General features: G+C 39.7%; 1 protein-coding gene across 1 annotated transcript in view; it reads left to right on the forward strand.

The window, feature by feature from the left end:
• Positions 1-23,158, forward strand: part of Tl (toll like receptor) — a 77,247-nt gene that overhangs the window by 23,094 nt on the left and 30,995 nt on the right. Inside the window, exons 6-15 of the mRNA XM_080174930.1 lie at positions 12,907-13,039; positions 13,708-13,997; positions 14,351-14,403; positions 15,415-15,520; positions 15,813-15,881; positions 16,431-16,536; positions 17,727-17,869; positions 18,447-18,540; positions 18,965-19,115; positions 19,565-19,637. Coding sequence (XP_080031056.1) covers positions 12,907-13,039; positions 13,708-13,997; positions 14,351-14,403; positions 15,415-15,520; positions 15,813-15,881; positions 16,431-16,536; positions 17,727-17,869; positions 18,447-18,540; positions 18,965-19,115; positions 19,565-19,637 — 1,218 coding nt within the window. The remainder of the gene's footprint in view (positions 1-12,906; positions 13,040-13,707; positions 13,998-14,350; positions 14,404-15,414; positions 15,521-15,812; positions 15,882-16,430; positions 16,537-17,726; positions 17,870-18,446; positions 18,541-18,964; positions 19,116-19,564; positions 19,638-23,158) is intronic.

Consider the following 23,158-nt stretch of genomic DNA (forward strand, 5'->3'; position numbering starts at 1 on the left):
CTGGCTGAAGGTCTGGCGCATACTGTAGGCTAAATAATTTAAATGTACTGCAGCTTGAAGGTTCACATCTATCTGTCCGGGGTCGATGGTGGCGAGTCTGCTGAGGTCGCTGGTCTTGCCCAGGTAGATGCCGTCGTGGTCCGTAGTGATGACATTAAAGGGGCAATGCATTAATTTCATTGCGCCTGTAGTGTTGAGTAAAACTTGCTGCTGGTGGTCCACTAGGTAGGTGTCCATGGTGGTGAGGGGGTTGATGGTGTTGACCATTTGTAGAGTGCAGGAACTGTCGTTGATATTCCAGACGAATGTCGCGGCGCCAGTGATGCACTCCCCTTTATGATATGGACATGGTAGAGATAGATGATCCGTTTCACTCTCTACCTTGTTGTTGCTAACCAGAAAAGTTTCTTCTTTAAGGAGAATCTGGTACTCAGCTAACTTCAGGGTGTTGTAGTGGATGGTGTCGCCCATGCGGATGGTCTGCCCAATGCAGGTGATCTTGTCGTCTTCCATCTTCAGGGATCCGGCCAGGGTTGCCGAAACGTAGGTTGGGCGGTTAAGTTTTACTTTGATAGGGTCACCGTAGCCAGAAATTTGATATTCCTGCACCAGTGACATGCGGCGGCAATTTTCTGCAGTAATTTCTTCGTGCCTCATAGTTTGGGGTACCTGTTGTAACTTGAGGTGGCCCCAAACTCCGCACTTGAAATGGTACAAGGATACCCTCACTTCGCAGGAGTATCCGTGTACCTTCGTCAGTGTTGGCCTCTGTAGGATTGTGTAGCGCTCCTTCACTGGAACTTCTTGTGTAGGTTCCTCTGCTCTGCATATTGTTTCCTTGTTGAATTTCTTGATGGTGGAAGGGTTTGTGCAATCTACTATATCTATTGAATATGCCTTACTGGTTGGTGCTACCGAAGCCGTTAGCACCGCGATCAGTGGTAGGAAGATTATCGACATGATAAAATTCCACCTCGCGAGTCTCTAGGATCACCGCTTGACACACTCGTTGATTCTTGTTGAATTCCACTGCTTCGGTACTCAAGTTCCAGAAGACTGCTTGTATCTCGCCGGTGTAGTCGCTGTCCACTAATCCTGCCAGTAAAATTACTCCCTCCCGTTCTATGCTTGAACGGCCAAAGAGTTTCAGAAAATATCCGGGGGGTACACGGGTGTGTAGCTTGAGAGGGACGCAAGTCTGTTGCCCAGGGGGAAGGATTGTGTGGGCGGGGCAGTATATGTCATGGCCCGCACTCTCTTTCGTACCCTTGTACGGCAGCTTTGCTCCGCGTTTGACGGGGATTCTGATCGTCCGCGCAAGTGTAGCCACTGCAGGCGGGTCCATATCCTCGTCCGAGCTGTCTAACACCTCTTTGCTCTCCTCCACTTGCTGTTGCCAAAGTGTCCCACTCCTCTGCTTCTTTCCTCCGGATTTAACCCTCTCCCCTTTTTCGGGTGAGTCCGTGGACGGCTCTTCATTGTCGCTCAGAGCGCGCTTCTCTACCCGGGGTGCGGAAGGGTATGTGTACGTAGCTCGCTCGCGCTCTCTATCTCGGCGCGGTGTCTGCGGGGGCGAGCTTCTTCTCGGGCTTCTCTCTCTATCGGGGGTTCGCTTGGCATCTCTCCGTTGAGTGCCCGAACCGGACGGTTCGCAAGATTGATCTCTCTCCCTCCCTCTCCTCTCACTCTGTTCTCTGCGCGGTGTGCGCTGCATCGTTGGTGATCTGGGCGGTGGTGTATCCGGTAGGGGAAGGTTGAGGGGGTCAATGTTGGGCGGTGGTGGTGGTGCTCCTCCCGGTCTATTGGGGGGTCCTCCCTCATCATCGCTGTCATCCCCATTTGAGAAATCAACTCTTGGATTAGGCGGCTTCGCCTGCCTTTCTGGATTCAAGGGAATTTGCTCCCCTGCCTCATCTCCGTCTTCTTCAAATGGTTCTGGGGGAGAAGTTGGGTCTCCATCTGTCACTGCTGGGGGGTAATATGGTTTTAACCGACCAACATGTACAACCAAGTCCTCCTTTTCTCCCGCTGGTATTGTCTGAATCCTGTATAAAACGTCGGCACACTTCTCGGTAATTAAGTATGGTCCACTCCAATGTTTGGTCATCTTCTTCTTTGCTTTACCATGGTTGGGTGCCAAATAAAAAACTTTGTCGCCTACTCGAAATTCGCGACTGCCGTGATACTGCAAAGCATTTCTTCGAATGGTGCTTGCTTGACTCTTCGCCATGGCTTCATACATGGTCGTATATCTGTCCAATAAATTTCTCACGGCTGTGGGAATATCCTTGTCATCGTCAGGGTTTGGTAACCGCAAAATTAAATCCGCGGGTAGAGTAGCCTCTCTACCCTGGAAGGCAAGAAAGGGGGTCACGCCGGTGCTGCTGTGGATCCTCGTGTTGTACGCCAGGACAACTCCAGGTAAGTACTCTGGCCATAGAGTCTCCCGTCCTTGGATCACGGTTCTCAGCGTCTCTTCCATGGTCCGGTGCCACCTCTCTATAAGGTTGCTCTGGGGGTTCGCCACGGGGCCTAGTTCGTGCTTAACACCGAGCTTCTGCAAGAGTTTCTTCATGATGGTGTTGCAGAACTCTTTTCCCTGATCACTGTGGAATGCCTGTGGGCATCCAAAGGTACAAATGAACTTGTCCATAATCGTCGTGGCGACCTCGTCGGCGGTCTTCTGTCTCAAGGGGTACGCCTGAACGAAGCGTGACCATCCGTCCTGTAAGGTCAGGATAAAATTGTATCCTTCTGTAGTTGTGTCGAACTTGCCCACCACATCCATATAAACTGTCTGGAGCGGGTACCCGTTTTGAATGGGTACGTGCGCTCCGATCTTGATGTTGGCCTTGATGTTCTTCTGGACGCAGTCATGACAGACGGCGATCCTCAGGCGGATGTCTGCTTGATGTCCCACATAATAAAAATTCCTCAAAAACTTCGATATGGTGGAGTGCATGCCAAAATGCGCTCCTGTGGTAGTTCTGTGGCAGTGAGTGAACACCTCTTCTCTCAGGGACAAGGGGACCATGATTCTGCGTCGCTTCCCTGTGAAGGTGTTGATCTCCTGCTCAATGACTCCATCTTCTGCAATGCGCAGAGTGTCGAAAATCTCAGCCAGCCGGTGCACGTCCCTACTCTCTCCACGCAGGGTTGCCTTGTCTGGTGCACGCCGGTCAACGCCTATCCATCTACGAACCTTTTCCAAAATAGGGTCGTCTAACTGATGCCGGTACACTCTGTCTCTGTACCGTTCTCGGCGGTCAGGAAGCTCGTCAGCGGGATCATCCACAGCTCCGACGTACTCTTCCTGCTCAGCCTCTTCCTCGGCTGTGGGGTCTGGCATGTCAGCATCGGTACGCCGGCTTAACGCGTCGGCGTTGGTATTGAGTCTCCCCGGCCGATGAACCACACGGAATTCGTAACCAGCCAGCTCCTCAGTCCACCTGGCCATCATGCCAGTGTTCTTCTTCAGTGACTTCAACTGCTTGAGGGCGCTGTTATCCGTATTAATTTGGAACGGCTTGAAGCTCAGGATTGTCCGAAACTTTCTGATGCCATAAATAACTGCGGAGGCTTCTCCTTTCCATGAGGGATATCTCTGCTCCGCGCCAGTCGTCTTACGTCCCATGGCGGCGATCAACCTTTCGGCGCCATTCTGAACCTGACTCAGGATCGCACTGATTGCTCTTCCGGAGTAGTCGGTGGTCAGTTGAAATGGGGTATCCGCTTCAAAATCAGGCACAGCGCGGATGGGGGCATTCTGGAACTTGTCCTTCAACTGCTGGAACTGCTCATTCATCCCTGGGGTCCACTCTAGCTTCGTGGCTTTCTTCTGTGCATTCATCTCACACGTCAGGTCGGCGTACTCCGGTATGAAAGTCCGGTAGTACCCGTAAAAACCAAGGACACTATTCAACTCGGCGACAGTTGAGGGCGGCGGCCAGTTCTTGATACGCTCCACATACTCTGGCACCATACCGATACCCTCGTGACTTAGCATGTGGCCAAGATACTGGATCTTCTTCTGGAACAGCTTGCTCTTCTTAGCCTTCAGCTTAATTCCAGCCTTGCGGTGGGCCTCAAAAACCTGTCGCATCTGTGGTACATGATCCGCAACTCTCAGGTTGTATGATATTACGTCATCGAGGTAGCATTGCGCTACCTCGCTCCCCAGCGGGTTCATTGCGGTGCTGATGAATCTGCTGTATACCGCTGGTGCTGTGCTGATGCCGAAGGGCATGCGGCGGAATTGCCACAAACCCGTTGGCGTGGCAAAAGCCGTCAGCTCCCTGGATGCTGGATCGATGGAGATGTTGAAGTAGGCGGCTGTGGCATCTAACGTTGAATAAACACGATGTCCTCCTGCGCGGTCCAATAGCGTCTGTATCCTCGGCAGCGGGTAACTATCTTGCTCTAAGCAACTGTTTAACCTGCGGAAGTCCACTGCCCATCTGATCTTTCCATCCTTCTTGCGCACGGGAACAAGGGGGCTCGCCCATGGCGATGAACTCGGCTCGATCACTCCTTGATTGAGCCAGTCGGCCATCTGTGCCTCCAGATCCTTCAACATCTTAGGGTTCAATTCCCTGTATCTCTGCCTGATGGGCTCCGTCCCTGGCTTGAGCTTCAACTTCATGGTTACCAGGTCTGTGTGCCCAGGGGCCTCTCGACTGAATATGTCTCTGTACTCATAAATAAGCTCCTTGACTTGCTTCTTGACGTCGGGGTGCTCGTTTAGTAGCTCGTTGTCCTCCATCTCCAGGTCCTCCCAAACTTCCTTGAATGTGGGGTTCTCCATCTGCTCCTTCGTCATGGGCTTGGTGGCGTCGCTCGTCTTGTTCTCGGACATTGACTGAATAACTTCATGGGGCTCTCTCAACACCAAGCTTTCGGTGTTGATCACCATACTGCTGTCCTCACAAATCTCGGCGGTGAACACACACCCGGCCGATGCAATGCACGGCGCCTCCTGCAAGTTGACGACAGGGATGCGGACTATCCCATTTTGCTGGGCTCTGTATACTCCTTCCAACACACGCACTGGACTATCATCTAAAACGGTCTCTTCTACCATGACAATCGCTTGCGGTCGGAGTTCTCGGCTAGGAAGAAAATTCACGACAGACACTGACTCTGGCGCGAGAATCCTAGTCGCTTGGACGGACAAACGGACAGGACGCGGCCGCTTACCTACTGCGACGGTTTTCAAACGAACGGCCGGCCCTTGGGAATTACGAAGCGGTCCCTTGACATTACGTGTCCAAACGTTTTTGCGCTCAAAATCTGCTTTTGCTTTGTGCTTAAAAGAAAGTTGCGCAACATATGATTCGACGGAATCCGGTTTAAGTGCTAAAAACTCACGTGAATGGTGCACATTACCATTCGCAAAATTATCTTCTGCTTTACATAAATCTTTAAAAGTGGGCGTACAAACATTTACAGCATTACTGTAGCTACTTATTTCTGCATTCAGCTCCTCGAAGGCTCGTAATGAAACACTTATCTGAGGGTTGGGGGGCGAGTGCTCCCCCGGCGGTTTTCCAGACCGCTCTTCGTCTTCTGAGGTACTTGGAACCTCGTAGTCGATGGACTGCACAAGCGGGACTCTCGTCTGCTTCACGACCAACGCCGCCTGCACCGGTGATGAGTAATCTAGAACTCCACGAATCTCCTCGACCCACTTGCACCCAAGATTGATGGGGGTGCGAAGCTCAGGTATAACCAAGGCCTCTCGAATGTAGCTAGGACAGTCGTCTCCCAAGATAACGCTGATGTTGTAAACACGGCCGATGACGTCCATATCGCCGCCATTCGCCGCTGTTCCCACTGATAACTCGCAAGGAACGATCGGCAACTGTAGTTTCCGGGCTAACTCCTCATTTACGGCGACTCCTTCGTGCAACTTGTTACCGGTATCGATGAGACCATAGGTCCGCACAGTCGGTCCATTTGCACGCAGGCTGATCTTAACCATGGCCCGGGCGCCTCTCCGTCCTTGCATCTGATTGAGGGTGGTAGGGTCTACAGCTGCTGAGGGACTCCGACCTACCGACGGGAGCCCTCTCTCACATTTTTTGAAGTCTTGCTTCTGTGGCCAACTGCTTCCAGACAGTTGACATCTCCGTAGAACTGCGCCTGGTCATCGTCTCCTACGCCACTGTCCGCGTCTCCCGGTTCGTTGGTACGCATCTCTCGCACGGCATGCCGGCCACGATCTTGATATTGTCGGCCGCGTCCGCCGCTGTTGGCGTTCTTCTCCTGGTTCCTCTTGCGCACGTTCGCCAGCTTGTCCTCAGGAATAGTACACGTCTTCTGCCAATGGCCAGGCGTGCCACACCTCCGACAGTTGCCTTTCGGTTTGTCTTTGGTGGCACCGCCCGTACCCTTACTCGCTTGCTGTTTCTTCTTAGGGCAATTACGCGAATAATGGCCTGTCTGGTTACAATTGTAGCACTTGACGCTACTGGTTCCATCTCCGACAGCGTTGACCTCCATATCCTCGGTGCCGTCGTTGCGATAGATGACACGGTTGGACGTGGCGAGGCCATCCATGGAGGTATCTTCAGCATCTCCATGGTGAATAAGTTGGCGCTGCGTGGCAATCTCGTTCATAATAACGTTCCGTAGGACACCCATGCTGGTAATACTAGGTAACTGACAGAAAACTCTTTTCCGTACCTCTCGATGGCGTAAACCAAGGGTTACCTCTTTCCGGAATTGACCTGGATCACGGTTGTCTGGGGAGTAGGCCTTTAACCACATCTGCTCTTTCTTGGCAAGGTACGTCTGCGGAATCTCGTTCTTGCCCTGCGACAACTGCTTATACGCGTCCTTGTTGATGTCTGAATCTGATGGTGCTAGGAATATGGCATCCAGCCTATCCATTACCTGCTCAAGGGTGAGCGCATCTTGGTTGTCAGCGACTTCTCGGGCCATCTGGAACGCTTCTCCGTCGAGACTCTGGATGTATTGGCCTTTCCTGCCCTCTTGATCCGATGGGTGATGACGGGCAATTCTAAACGCATTGGCCATCTTGGTCTTGTGGCCATCCCAATCTTCTCCGGCACGGTTGCAAAACCGGGGAAAATTCTGCTTGTTAAGCTTCCGGCGCTGGTTCTCCAACCAGGTTTCGCCTAGCGCAATGAGTTGAGCGTTCTCATTCGGCGCTCCTGCTGCCTGTGCCTCTTGAATAGCACGCTGCAAATTCAACTGCTCTAGATCAGCGGCCTGTTGAGCTTGCGCCATCTTTGAAACTTAACGAAATTTCTTCAAAATTTAAGGAAAATTTTACCAAGTTGATGTCCCAGACGTCAGAATGGCTCCACACTGGTCTCCAAACACAGGGGTTTTCGTCCTTTCTGATCTCAGTTCTCATAAAACTCGTCTGGATGTACACAATCGTCCGAAATTACCGTAGTTCCTCTGGGTAATTTCCTCGTAAATCTCCTGTTGAGCACTGCGGTTTATCCAAGCACAGCTGTCACCAGTTTGACTGTAGCAGATCGGACGTAATAGATAGCTTTTTAAAAACTATTAAAGCCCGCCTCGAGCGGTGTGGCGGCACTTCACGTTGGAATGGTAACGTTGTGGCTGAAGCGATCCAAGAGCGAAGCAACTCGTTCCCTTCGTTTGTACGTCTCCGCTAAGTTAAATAACGAATACTACACGCAAGTACCCACAGGGGATTTTATATGTTTCTGGATAATTAATTGCAGCTAGGATTAGCTGCCCACAAATTGGAGTTGATACTCTACTAACAACTGTTTGTGCGGAACTGATGTATTTTCAATAGACAAGTATAGTTTACACAAAATTAATGAATACATATTATATCAATATACATATAGGAAAATTACAGAGAGTATTGAAGTATTGAGGGGGCGTTTCTGATCATACAGGGATGGCAAGGGATACACGTAGGTCTGCGTAGGATATATCAGCAGGCCGGAGTGTATGTTGAGTTTCCCGTTTAGTCACGTTCAGTTGTGCATGGAAAATCTCCGTGATGCATTGAGGATGCCAAATCCCTGGATAACTGGAGCTCTCTTCTACAAAAGTACATAAGTTAAATATCGCCTAAAACCTACACGCGTAGATGATAGAAAGGTCAAATATACATATAAATGCGGAGCATTATATGTATATCGATTTCTTGGAAAAATATGGCCTCATATGAGATATCACAAGATTATCAAGATTTTAACAGAATATAATAAGTACAAATGTTTCATAATTAAAACTCGAGATCCGTCATTTGTGGGCTTAAAAATTCAAATAAAAGAAAAATCAATAGAGAAAAATTAACGCTTTAAAATGGTACTAATTTCATAAAAATCTGTCCACTCGTTTAGGATCACGAAAATGCCATTCTGCTTATTTTACAAGTATCTCAAGTAAGACCCACTACACCCCCTCACCCGTTTATGACTTTACCCCATCCTCTCCCCTGACCATGGAGGAACATATTGACCAATATTTCAGGACTCTATTAGCAGGAATAAGGTATAACCAACAAGCGAAATAAATCTAAAATAATATTTGGGGGGCAAAGAAGGTCGTCAATTTTACGATGTGTTGCCCCCCAACGACAACTGGAAAACACGTATAGGTTTCGTGATTTTTTTATTAATTTCGTTATTGGTAGAGGCTGCTCTATTAGTAACCTAAACTGATGACAGAAATTCCCCTTTTCACAGTATCCACGTATTCTATACCAATTTCTTTTTATCAAGTACTTTAATCTGGTATTTTTGTGGATGTAGCTAATAGTCAAATTGATATTCATGAGTTAAATTTTTAAAAGCGAAGCTTTTCTATAATTAGGGTCGATCCGTCGTTAATTTAGGCATGTCAGAATTGTCCTATCAATTTCGAACTTTGCATGGTGATTCCTGTAGTAGTTTGGTACGATTTAGAAAGCGTAGCAACTCTTTAATCATTACCAGAATGTCCGTATGTCCATTTTAAACATGTTGAGTTTTTTTACTTTTTAACAACAAATTTTTATGTGATCTAATTATCCGATTGATCTGATTTTTGGTATACTGATTGCTGGGACAACAAAGTACAATACTAAATGCGAAGCATCTCTATAATCAAGTCCTAAAAATGTAAGTATGTCCATAAATATTATTCTGTATCAAGCAGTTTTTCAACAAATTTACTTACAATTTTGCTCCGACTCTTATACATTTATATTCTGATTATTCAGTTCTGACACTATACAAGTGTTAATGTCCGTTTGTCCTACTGTTTCAGTGCTTCGCTTTTATGGATGTTGTCATTCTTGTTATTTTAAGGAATACAGAGGTGTAAAAATCCTCCAAAATCACATAAAAATTTACAAAAATGAAACAAAAACTTATATTAGTAACCCTTTTAAGATTTTATCTAATATTTTTAGGTTTTTTATGCGATTTTGGAGGATTCTTCACAAAAATAATTTTGCCTCACTAAGCAGGGAGTAAGGGAGGGGACATTGGATCTAATATTCAATTTTTAAGGAGTCTCAGACTTTGGGGACTGGCTTAAAGGGAATGTGCACGAATACAGCAGATTCTTACTTATTTTGGGGACTTGCGCATCAATGCCCCGCTCACTAGCTGAGCTAGTTTTGAATATGCAGACAGAAAAGTTTGTTATTTATCGCTGGTTTTAACAAATATTTTTTCCCAAGAAAATGTCTTTTCATGTATAGAAACTCTACTGTGATATTTATGTATTAAATAATCTACGAACCGCTTGAATTAGGGGTCAGTTATAAATATATCAGAAGGGTGGAGGTAGTTCTAAACAAGATTTTTCTAGTGATTAATTACAGAATGTTTACTACATTGTGATGTGTTGATAATTTAATTTTCAAGTAAATGATTTTTTTCTTAGAACTAATTTTGTTCTAAATTAGGTTACCATGATCCCTTTACAATTTTGGTAATATTTTCTTGATAAATCTGGTTTTCATTGCTTTTCAGCGAACCCTCTTAAATTGAATTAATTGCCCATTGTCCCCTCCCTTACTCCCTGCTCACTAAGCGACTCTAATTTTTTTTAAAGAATCCACCTCAGTACATAATTCCAATGTATTGTTCAGTACAAAAAAAATAGAACCATTCTTCCCTAATCATATTTGAGAATGCATTCAATATCAGGGATCTAAAGGGATAAGTTAATGGCCGATAAGTTAATGAACATCCCCAATGATAATACACACAATTACCCCTTCTGTAGATTACAATTTGTGGTTGCAACATTGGACACTTAATTTAATGAAAAAACTAATGAACATTTTATAATAGTCCTCAAATTTGTTGATCCAACGAAAAAGAAGACGTTGTCATAAAACATTGAGAACTATTGTAATAAACAAGCCGATGTCCCCTCCCTCCCTAATACAATATGCAACTGGAATAATATAATATGTTCGTTTATTGCATACGTATATATTAAAGTGTCCCGCCCTGGAAAATTTTTTCTCGTATTCATTCGAATCCGGTTCTCATCCATACGAAAAAACTATGTCTAGCATCGTATTATATCCAGCTTTCTACGAATATAAAAATGTACAATCATAACATTAAAACCAGTTTTTTTAGCCCGTGCCTTCGGCACCTCGGGGCTAAAAAACTGGTTTTAATCTTACATTCTATATCCGCGGAAAGCCGTTTATAATACGATGAAAGAAATAACTTTGATTAAATTTTTACCCGCAGCTAAAATGTGGTCGATTTATGCAAATAAATGACCCATTCAAAATATTTTTCTGTAATGCAAAAATTGCAACCACACAAGAACATTGAAATTTTGAGGCCCACCTTATGAAGTTAAAAATTGCATTGCATCATAACTATGGCTTCATGGTGCTCCCAGAAAAGGCTTTGAGAAGTAGAATCAGGAACTTTTGTCCGTTTCAAAATATATCGTTTCTAGCCTTAGAAACGACTAAAAAACATCATTTTTTAGGGTTTATTGAGAATTGTCCAATATTATGATACTGACAAAAGTTCCTGTTAGGCTGTTAGGCTACTCAAGGTCTTTATAAGATGCGATGAATTTTTGACTTCCAAACGGGGGGCCTAAAAATTTCAATGTGCTTGTGTGATCGCAATTTTTGCATTGCAGAAAAATATTGTGCATGGGTTATTTTTTTGCATAAATTAACCACATTTTGGTTGGAGGCAAAAACTTGTATCCAAACTTTTCCATGGCGGGACACTTTAGTGTACATATTGTCAAAAAGCATTAGGCAAGTACGTGAAATAAACACAATAAAACAGGGCTTCGTCGCAGCCGCATAATTTTTGGTCCAGCCGCTGAAACTATCAAAGGTTTGGATCATGGAAAGTAGCTGGTTCCGTCGTATTTTCACGGTTTATTCACGGTGCAATTCTCGTGGAAGCTACTCAATTATTACATCACCCTGGCCTAGAGTGTTGGCAGGTGTTCCATATTAAGCCACCCTAATTAATGGCACTCTCATACGAGGAGCATGGATGAGGGAAAGCATGATTAGAGCTGCTTGATCTGTAGAATCCTAACTTCCTACAAGGGTAGGTTGCGTGATCTTAATCTGACAAATTGCGACAGCATTTGTCAACCAAGTGCAGTCTATGTGGGGACTTGAACTAGGTTTCTCCCAACCACAGCGTAGTGCGCTAACCACTACACTATGGGACACCCTTCGAAAGTGCTCTAACCTTCCGAGGCAAACATTAACCTAACCTAACCTAAAATAACCTATCAAAATCTAATGTGAAAATGCGACGAAACTCGCTACTTTCTTTTTTTCCATGATCTAATAGTTTTTTTGGTAACCTTTTTCTTCAAATTAAAATTTTTATATGTTTACTTGTTATTAGAAATGGTGGTATACAAAAAGTTTGACTGTGTCACTTTACAAAATTTGTCTTTTCTTTTGATTTTGATGGCTTAAAGGAAAGTAATTAAGTTTTCAATATTTTTATTCAACGTCAGCCGCGCGGCCACAGAGTCTTGTAGAATATTAAACATAAGAATACATCTTAAATATGATAACAAAATCTCTATCTGTAACTCAAGAAGGCTTTACTATGCATTTTATTGCAAAACATGTAATTCCCTGAATTATAAAATTTTAATGATTCTCCCCCCCCCGTACGTATGGCTTCGAAACCGATTAATATCCGATGGATTAGAATCGGTTCTCAGCTTTTCTGAAAAAATCTTGTATAGCATCACATTACAGACAATTTTTAACGAATATTAAAATAAAAATGAAATAAAATTGATACCAGTTTTGTTAGACCGTACCTTTAACCCTCGGCGCTATAAAAACTTGTGTTTTATCTTATAATTTTTCGTGTGAATATCCGCGGAAAGCTGTCTAAAATACAATAATATAAAAAATATAATATGTACATATGAAGAAAATTAGAGTTATATTTGAAGCTTGCTGTGTCACGTTAAACAAGTTTTATAAACCTATATAACAATTACATGTCATAAACCTAAAATATATATTTATAGATTAGAGTAACACAATAGAGGGGGAAAGGGTTAAATAACTGTATATCCCCTTGTGCCGACTTTCAATCTTTGGAAATCAACTAATAGCGTCCAGAATATATATAAACATATCCAAGCTGCTACAAAAAAGCAGAATACAATGTGATAGCAGACGAAAAAGGTCACAACAGGGGGATCCAGGGAGTTGTCTTGTTATACATCTATTAGGGTTTGGCCGGATATCCGGATACCGAATATTCGGCTTATTCATAATGCCGGATATCCGGTTATCCGGCCGGATATCGAACGTTAGCCAGGTATCCGGTCGGCTCGAGATATTCGGCATTAAAAATCAGCCGGATATCCGGTATCCTGCAAAAAAAGTATCCAACCCAACCCTAACATCTATACTATTTTTAGTTGAGATACCTGACATTATCCTACATGAAAAGTGAACGGCTGGATGCAAGCTTCTTCCAGGGTCTCACCAACCTGGTCTACCTGAAGATCAAGAGTATCATCAACTTTGATATTTCCAGTGATGCTTTCCATGGTAAGTTTTTGAATCCTTGTATTAAAGTAACAGGATGTCTTTCTGTTTGTCTGTTTGTAACGAAGGATCTCCTAACGGCTGAACTGATATAATTCTCCTTTACAGCGTGGCTTCTCATAGGTCCAATAAAGTTTTAAAAGTATTTTCGGGGAGGGTACTCCCCCCCCCCTAAACTGCTCCTAGAGGCCTCTAGCCGCTACTAATATGTCATCTGATAAAAAAACTGGAATCATAATATCACTTATGAGTACACTGTAATATTAATAATTGGAACTTACATCAGATTCTCTTGTTCTCTGATAAAGTGTAACTTTTAGCGGGCTAAAATAACGATTTCCCTTCCACCCCCTTTCCCCCATCCCACTGAATGAACGAACTGGCCAATAAACGAGTTCCATGTTAGCAAACTATATTAACGACAATTTTTTTCCATCATAATATCATTATCCACGTATATTTTACATCCATTTTGCACAGTGATTCATCAGGGAGGGGGGGGATTTTGATATCCAATGCTTAAAATGCAAAGGACGATTTATAAAGAAACCTTTTTTAAAGAAAGAAGATTGACTATTATAATCTAACTAATGTTTATAGATTCTTTTTACTTACAAAGAGCCAAAGTACCTAAACACTTCTTTTGAAATTGGAACTTTTCTTTTTTTAAGGTTTGACAAAGCTAAAAGAAGTGAGCCTCGACAACAATAATATCTTGTCGCTGGCGCCTGACCAATTCCAAGGACTATCCAGCCTCCAGAAGCTGAACCTGCACAAGAACAAGCTGACCCAGCTGGACGCCGGCCTTTTCGCTGACCTCACCAACCTGACAGATTTGACTATGAGTGAAAATAAGTTGACATCTCTGCCGACAGGAATTTTTGATTCGCTTGGAAATCTGGAAAATATTAAAATGGGAGAAAATTTTTATGAATCTTTACCAAATGGTCTTTTTAGTAAGGTAAGAAAAACATTTTTAAATAATTTTAAATATTAAATTTCCAACCCCCCCTCCAAATTAACAAATTCACTGTCAAGAAGGAGGTTCTCAACACAAAAAAAAACTTATTTCTTTTTCCCCCTCTCGCTCTCTCTCTCTGTCTCTCTCTGTCTCTCTGTCTCTCTGTCTCTCTCTCTCTCTCTCTCTCTCTCTGTCTCTCTCTCTCTCTCTCTCTTTCTCTCTCTCTCTCTCTCTCTCTCTACGCTACTATTGAGCAAATCAATCTTTTTTTATTATAATTATCAATAGTTATTTCATGAAATGCATGTTTTTTAAAACTGTTGTTAAAGTATTTAAATTGTTTTATTTTTTAGGCTGTAAAACTGAAAAATATAGATATGACACTGAACAATGATCACTGCAATTACAGGAAAAAAGTTTATTTTAAATATTCATTTTTAACAAAATTAGATAAAAAAAAAAATATCAATTTTACTTGGATTATAGAGATTAGTATTAACATTAGAGTAAAATACTAGAGGGAGAAAGGATTGAATAGCTTTATCTCCCCATCGCAATCACCTTGTACAACTTTTCCATTGGGTCATTGAAACTGAACCAATGGTATCGCTTATATTAATTCAGAAAACAATTTAGAAGCAGACGAAAGAGGTCTTTAAAAAGGGAAGGGAGGTAGTTGTCTGTATATACATCTATACTATAGATCCTTTATATTAACATTATTTAGTGTCTTAATTGAAGGATTTAATTAAATATTTTGCAGTTATAAGATTTTTTTTTCAATTATTAAATCGATTAAAATTCTTTAAAATAAAATATCTTCAAAAATCTTTATTTAAAAATTAAAAGTTTTTTATGTTCCAACATTTTTTAAGGCCTTAAATTAACAAGACAAATTTTCAAACATTACTTGACTATCTTTTGATTACAAAAAGGGCAAATATAATTACTAATTTTACTTTTTAATGTTAAAGCTTTTTTTATTACCAGCTACTTATGAACGTGACTGTCCTTGTTAAATTATAAAAAATAGCGACTTCGCCCCTAGCCTCTAGGGGCTTTGCCCCAAGAGGTAATTATCAATTTCAAGATTTTCGGGAAAAAAAGAAAATTAGAGCTGCCCCAAAAAATTGTAAAAAAATAGGTACCTATGCAATAAAAATAATTGGGGGGATTTTCTATTTTTGGGGGGGTTGGTGGTGTTCCACCCCCCGAGAAAATAGCCTAAAACCGCCACAGGACCAGTAGGTATATTCCCTGAAGAGTAGAATCCGATCGGTTCAGTGGTTATTGAGATCTTAAGGGACAGACGGACAGACAGACAGACAGACAGACAGACAAACAAACAGACAAATAAACAGAAAAACAGACAGACATCGTTCTACTTTGTATTATAGATAAACTATTGTTGATATTCCAGAGGGCCAGTTAGACCTGAGAATTCAAATTTTTTCAAGAAATTAAGCATTGACTACTGTCTGGACAAAGTAAACAAAATTGATATTCCCACAGATTTATTTCAGGTCAGGTTTGTAAAAGCGGAACACAAGTTAGAATCGTCCTCTCGATTTTTAACTTCATGATATTATATGTGGAAAGCAACTTTACTTTTTGCCTTTGTACATGAATTGATATTTTTATCATATTACTTTTTTAATGCTTCCTAAGATGATGTAGCGACAGAATAATAAAGTCTTTGAAATTGTCCTTAAACTTTTTTGTATTCAAGCAATTTTTCCATAAAATTTACATAAGATTCTTATCTACAGTTCTAAATAACATTTAAGTTCTTTTTCAAATTTTTTTTGTTTTTAGATTCCATCGTTAGAAATCTTGAAAATGATATATTTTCCCATCAATTCTATGCCTCAAGATATATTCAAGGTAATGCTTAATTTAAAAAACTTTAAATCATGGAAAGAAAAAGTAGCAACGGGTTTTGTCGTAATTTTACAGTATCTTTCATCTTAGTTTTTGTCATTGCTGACTCGAGGGCTCTATCCTTTCGGGGCAATCATTAATATTTACCTAACGTAACCTAACCTGAATTAATCTATCAAAAGCTACTGTGAAAATACGATGAAACCCGCTACTTCATTTTCTTTCCGTGATCCAAAACTTCATAATTCGTTTTGAAGATGATTTAAGTCCCTCAGAAGATTATGACGTCATACGATAGAATAGCCAATGAGAGGCCAGTATACACTGTAATTGACCAATGGTAAAATTTATGCTTGCCTCTCATTGGTTATTTTATCGTATGACGTCATAATCTGTTTTTTTTTAATTCAAGCTTTTATCTTAGCTGCCCCTGAAATGTATTTAAGTATTTCAGCCTCCTAGGGTTTTACTCCAACTATACTATAAGATAAAAATAGCGTAAAACATGCCTTTTTTATGTAAAATTCAATGAAAATAAAATAATAATTTTAGGGAGCTGTGAATCTGCAGAATGTAACCATTCAAACGACATATTCTGGAAATTTCCCTCCAAATATTTTTGCAGATTCCAAGAATATTGTTGGTCTAGATCTAGCAGGTAAAATTAATGATTTTTTTTAGTAGCAAAGCTACTTCTAAAGAAGCAGATTGTTTAGCTTGTCCGCATTATTCTTATTTAATGTATTTTAGACTTAAATAAAGTGTTTGATATAAACTACTCATACTTATTAATCTAAAAGCTTATCTTTTCTATTTGATTGATTGATTGATTAGCCATAGTTTCTTATGGTTTGGGCCTAAGTAGTCATGGAGTAGGTTGAGACGTTCAAGCACATTATGACTTGAACCCTCTATCTCATGAGAGCTACTCATTATTACCTCACCCTCGCCGAGTATGGCAGGTTTCTCAAATCAAGTCACCGTAATGAATGACGCTCTCCGCAGAGGAGCATGGGATAAGGGAAGTACTGATATTATGTACTTGACTATTGAGTATCCATACTTACTCAATAATCCCCTTCTTTCACAACCAGGGGAAGTTGCGTGATTACTATTGCGAAGAGAAATTCGAGTCAACACATGGAGAATTGAACTCGAACTTTCACCACCGTAGAACAGTGTGTTACAACTGACCTACGACGCCCCTTTTCTAGGAATATGGTCGGTTCGTTACTATTACCTTATAGAATGTTAAAATCATCCCATCAATTAACGATTTCATATTTGTAATTAAGATAACTATAACATTTGAGCATAATTTTTAAAAGCGTAGCAACTCTAATGGCATCATTAGACAAAAATGGGCTTTAAAAAAAATATTTTAACATTTTTATACATGGTTCAATTATTATTCGTTTACCTTTATATTTGAAATGGAGATTCCAAGGAAAAATTGGCATCATGAAATAAGCGAAGGATCTCTAAAATCATGCTAAAAATTTATGTCCAAATAAGATATTAGGGTTATAATTCGATATTTTTACTTTACTGATAGGAATCAGATTAATCGGATGATTATATCACATAAAAAATTGTTGTTAAAAAAGTTAAAAATCAACATGCTTAAAATTGACGTACTTACATTCTGGTAACTATTATAGAGTTGCTACGCTTTCTAAATCGTACTTAACTACTGCAGGAATCATCATACAAAATAAGAAATCGGTAGGACAATTCTAACATGCCTAAATTATCGAAAAACGCTATCTGTTACATACGGACGGACGGACGTACTGACCAAATCTAATTATAGAAAAGCTTCGCTTTTAATAATCATTATTTTTTAAGGAAACAATATTCGTCAGCTGCCAAAAAGTATATTCTCTGGTATGCACAAGTTGTTAACTTTGGAGCTTATGTTTAACTCAATAACAAACTTGACAGAAGCAATTTTGGATGATTTAGACAATCTTAAAGAACTAAAATTACATGTAAGTGTTTTCTTTAATTAGTAATATTTCTTTCTATATCCTTTTATATAAAGTAGTCACATTTTTTTTGTCTATTGTGAAAGATCTCACTAACCGATGATCCAATATGATTTCCCTGGCTGGTTTTAGGCAGTTTAATTTATTTTTATCTAAGTTGGGCTTTAGGCTATTTTCCTGCTTTCCTTACTCCTTGGAATATAGAGCTTCTAGATGCTAAGAGCTCAGCCTTTAGTTAATAACAAATAGTATTGTTCTAAAGATATAAGTTTTTATTGCCATTTTAGGGTGTCCAAATGGAAAAGAGGGGGGGGGGGGTAAACCGCAGAAAAATATTGATTTCTCTCCCACCAGCCAATGAAAGCTCTGTAAATAATCTAGTTTACCTGGGTTATCTCATCAATTACCTCATACGCGAGGGAATGCTGTCCATTACACTCAAATGCCAGGTCTAACAACCCAGGATAACTTAGGGGAGCCAAATGTCTTTTTTTCTGTCCAAACACCTGAGTTGTTCTTGGTGATGCCCAATAATTACAGGAATTTTACCTTTACATTATTAAAAATTATATTTGTTTAGGGAAATTTGATATCAGACATACACAGAGATTCCTTTAGATTTCTGAAAAATCTGGAGTACCTTGATTTAGCCGACAATGCCATAGTTTTCTCAGGTATAGTTATTCCTACCAGTATGATCATATATTACTGAGATAAAGTAAATGCAAAAAAATCTGTCAAACTGTTGTTGAAAATCCGCAAATTTATTTTTATTCTGGCCATTACTGCATAATATTGTGATATGCCATAATTTTTTTTTTTCATCTATAGTTATTTGTAGAGTAGCTACTTAACAATTATGTTGTGTCCTGATGTCCATTTTAGTAGCGAAGCTACTCTATAATTCATGTATGTACGTAAGTCAGTCCGTAACGCTATGGGGGAAATGTGATTTCCTAAGCTGCTGTTTCAGATAGAAGACTGACTTATTGATGTTGTCATCCTTGTTTTTCATCCATTTCTTTTAAAATAATTTTAAAATAAACATTAACTTTAAAAAAGATATTTTCTTATAATAAAACATTTTTTTGTATCTAGGGCGAAAAGAAGAGGAGTTTTTATCAAGTGGAGTTTTTCAACAATTAAGAACTTTAAAACTTGCCAATAATTCTTTCTCTGAGCTTGAAGCAAACATTTTCAATACATTTCAAAATCTGGAAAAATTGGATCTTAGTCACAATAGTTTCAGGTAAGTGTTTTATTTATGAATAGCTGCCATGCCCCTAGAGGCATCTTGGGGCACATGAAGGAGGGAGGGTTGAGGGGGGATGAATTAAGTTTAATATTGATTATGAAATTTTTTTTTAAAAAAGTAGGTATGGGGGAGGGCTTGGTTGCTTTTTTACATAGATAATTTTTCTTGGGATATTTAAAAGATCTATCTTCCTTCTTTTTCATCCCCAATGTTTTCAACCCCCCCCCCCCCCGGAGAATCTCTGTACACGCCGCTGGCTGGAAAAATAATAATTGCCAACAAAGAGGCAAATTTTTTTCGGATATTTTCTGCAAAGTTGTGTGTTAGTGTTAGTTAAATGTCCTTATTAATAACAGTTTGACTTAATAAGCGCATGTGACTGAACGCCAACACACAACTTTACGAAAAAATGCGTTAAAAAATGACCCCATTTTTTGTTTTAGGAAATTCGTAGCACGAGATTGGCAAAATTTTAGCCAAATAAAGAGGGGCACAACTATTGATCTCTCACACAACCAGGAAATTATATTTTTCATACATTTATTTAGAACCATATTGGTTCAGTGGTTAGCAAGAACCTTAGGTAACACACATCCTATTACTTGCAATAATTATAATTGATATAATGGGGAATAGTCCCTTTCTTGGTGATTCATTGAATTTTAAAATGGCGTTTGATAGGTTATTTTAGGTTAGGTTAGGGTCTATTGGGTTAGGTGAATGTCCCACAGGGTTAGGCAATTGACCCTGCAGGGTTAGAGCCCCCCGCAGGACTTGAAATAGGAGAAAAGCTACTGTGAAAAAAACGAAGAATCGCCCCTTAAGGAGCGTTGCCACGAAAGGGACTATACCCATATAATGTTTATTTTCTAGAATATCTTTATTTGGATCATGGAAAGAAAACAAAGTCATTCCTTAATTAGGACAGAAGTCACCTTCCTAGGAAGGACATAAGTAGCCTTCCTGAAGTGAGAATTTGTTAGATGAAGGGCATAAATTGCCTCCCTTAACAAAGATTTTGCAAGATTGAGGACATAAGTAGCCTCCCTTCACCTAACAAAACCTAGCTTTTTGGTCCTTCACATAGCAAAATCTTGCATAAAATTGGTTTTTGGTCCATCACATAGCAAAATAATGCAAAACTTAGCTTTTCTGTCCTTATTATAGCAAAATATTGCAAAACATAGCTTTTTGGTCCTTCACATAGCAAAATCTTGCATAAAATAGCTTTTTGGTCCATCACATAGCAAAACATTGCAAAACTTAGCTTTTCTGTCCTTCACATAGCAAATTCTTGCAAAACATAGCAAATTCTTGCAAAACATAGCAAAATATTGCAAAACATAGCAAATTCTTAGAAAACTTAGCTATTCTGTCCTTCACATAGCAAATTCTTGCAAAACATAGCAAATTCTTGCAAAACATAGCAAATTCTTGCAAAACATAGCAAATTCTTGCAAAACATAGCAAATTCTTGCAAAACTTAGCAAATTCTTGCAAAACATAGCAAATTCTTGCAAAACATAGCAAATTCTTGCAAAACATAGCAAATTCATGCAAAACATAGCAAATTCTTGGTAAACTTAGCTTTTCTGTCCTTCACATAGCAAATTCTTGCAAAACATAGCAAATTCTTGCAAAACATAGCAAATTCTTGCAAAACATAGCAAATTCTTGCAAAACATAGCAAATTCTTGCAAAACATAGCAAATTCTTGCAAAACATAGCAAATTCTTACAAAACATAGCAAATTCTTGCAAAACATAGCAAATTCTTACAAAACATAGCAAATTCTTGCAAAACATAGCAAATTATTGGAAAACTTAGCTTTTTTGTCCTTCACATAGCAAATTCTTGCAAAACATAGCATTTATGTCCTTTACATAGCTAAATCTTTCAAAATGCAGCTTTTCTGTCCTAAACATTGCTAAATGTTGCAAAATGTAGCATATTCTTGCTATTTAGACCACCCATTCCTGGGATCTTAAGCTTCAAACAAGAAAACCTTTCTGTTTGGTTATTGAATTGATAGGATTTCAGAACAATGATATTAATTTTGAGGTTTTATAACTCTGAATTTTTTCATCCATTTAAAATAGCCAGCTTTTTGTTAATAAATGTGAATACTAAAAATGCTTTTAAATTTAATGATCTACTAGCTGCTCTGCCCCTAGAGACCTTTTTTTTTTGGGGGGGGGGGTTGGTTAATTTTTACTAGGGGTGAATTCTCCTGGGAGGGTGGTACCTATACCTATAACCTATCCCAGAACTAATAAGAAGCTAAACTAAGTCCAGAACCCTATAAGTTCAGAAGTTAACGAGATATACATACAGATAGACAGACACAGATCCTGTTACTTTTATTATAAGGATAGTAAAATATATGTTCTTGTGTAAAAGCTAGCTTTTCAAAATAAGAAGAAAAAACTTGACACATCATGCCGTCCGCTGTCGCGAAGTATGGTCTATGAAGATTAGAGTGGGTCAATTTTCAAAGTTTTTTTTAAATTTTTAATTCATCACAATGGATTTATTATTACTTGGATCTTACACGAGATTTGCATGTTCTATAATAAAGTGAACTCTCTAGTGGGCTAAAATAACGATCTCCCCCACCCAATTCTTTTAACCTATTCCCTCTTCTCTTACTGAATAAATGGTCCACAAAATAAAATCGAAGAGAAATTGCAACCAAAATTTTCTCCTGTTATAATATCAACGTGAATCAATACAGAACTTAGCAACTTAATTTGGCGACAACTTTTCTATGTAATTCTATGTCAATAAGATAGCGTGCTTATCAATTCCAAAATTGAGCCATCCTTATGACTTTTGACCCAACACGACCTGGGGTTGGTTAATTACCAATACTAAAATCTAATCACACAAAGTTTTGAAATTAAGAAATATTCTAATTTATTTTTTTGGTATTAATTAATATGAATACTAAGAAAATTTATAATCCCTTATAACTTTTCAACATATATATTTAATTTTAAAAAATTCCGAAAATTAACATTTCTTTAGCTCTGTTATTGGTCATCCCCCCATATAGTATTATAATGTCCATTTCGCAAAACGTACTATTTACAGGGATCTAAAGGGATAAGACAATTGCCGATAAGTTGATGTAAATCCTCAAAGATTAAACATAAAATCATCCCTTCTGTAAGTTATAATTAGTGGTTGAATCTTTTACTATTAACAGGGATCTAAAATGATATTCAATTGCCAATAAGTTGATGTAAATCCTCAATGATTAAACATAAAGTTATCCCTTCTATAAGTTATGATTAGTGGTTGAATCGTTAATGGACAAGACACTCATTTTAATGTACCAACCAATAAAAATTCAATTATATTTCCCTAAGATTAAGCCAACGAATAAGAAAACGTTACTATAAAACTTTGGAGACCAGTGTAATAAGCAGCTCAATGTACACTCACTCCTTGGATTATTACACAGTACCCAAAGTTTTATCTTAACAATTTCTCATTTATGGGCTCAACATTTTGGAGACTTTTTATTTGATTAATTATGTAAATTGATTTATCATCCATTGTGTTATCCCTTTTAATTCCTGATTTTGGCGTGATTTTTATGTGACGGCATGGGTCAAAAATGTTTAACATTAAAGACAATTTATAAATATAGAATATCTATAATACAAAGTAGAACGATGTCCGTCTGTTTGTTTGTAGCGAAGGATCTCGCTAACCGCTGAACTGATCGGGTTCTCCTTTACAGGGTAGCTTCTCATAGGTCCTGGGAAGGTTTATAACTATTTTCTTAGGGGGTGGGACATCCCCAACCCCCCTATTTTTTTTTTCTTTTTAAAACTAAAATTAAAATAGTGGGCTTGACTACCCCCCCAAGAAATTTTTTTTACATTCTTTTTTTAAATCTTAAATACGAAATTTTGGTTTGATCAAACCTCTTGGTGCCCAAGCCCCTAGAGGCTAGGGGCGAAGCCGCTAGTGTAATATAAAAGATTTTAAGAAAAAAAATAATCAGGGACCGCTGAACCGATATGGTT

Source organism: Acartia tonsa, chromosome 10 (assembly GCF_053477335.1).
Source record: "Acartia tonsa isolate MP-2025a chromosome 10, ASM5347733v1, whole genome shotgun sequence".
NCBI lineage: Eukaryota > Metazoa > Arthropoda > Copepoda > Calanoida > Acartiidae > Acartia > Acartia tonsa.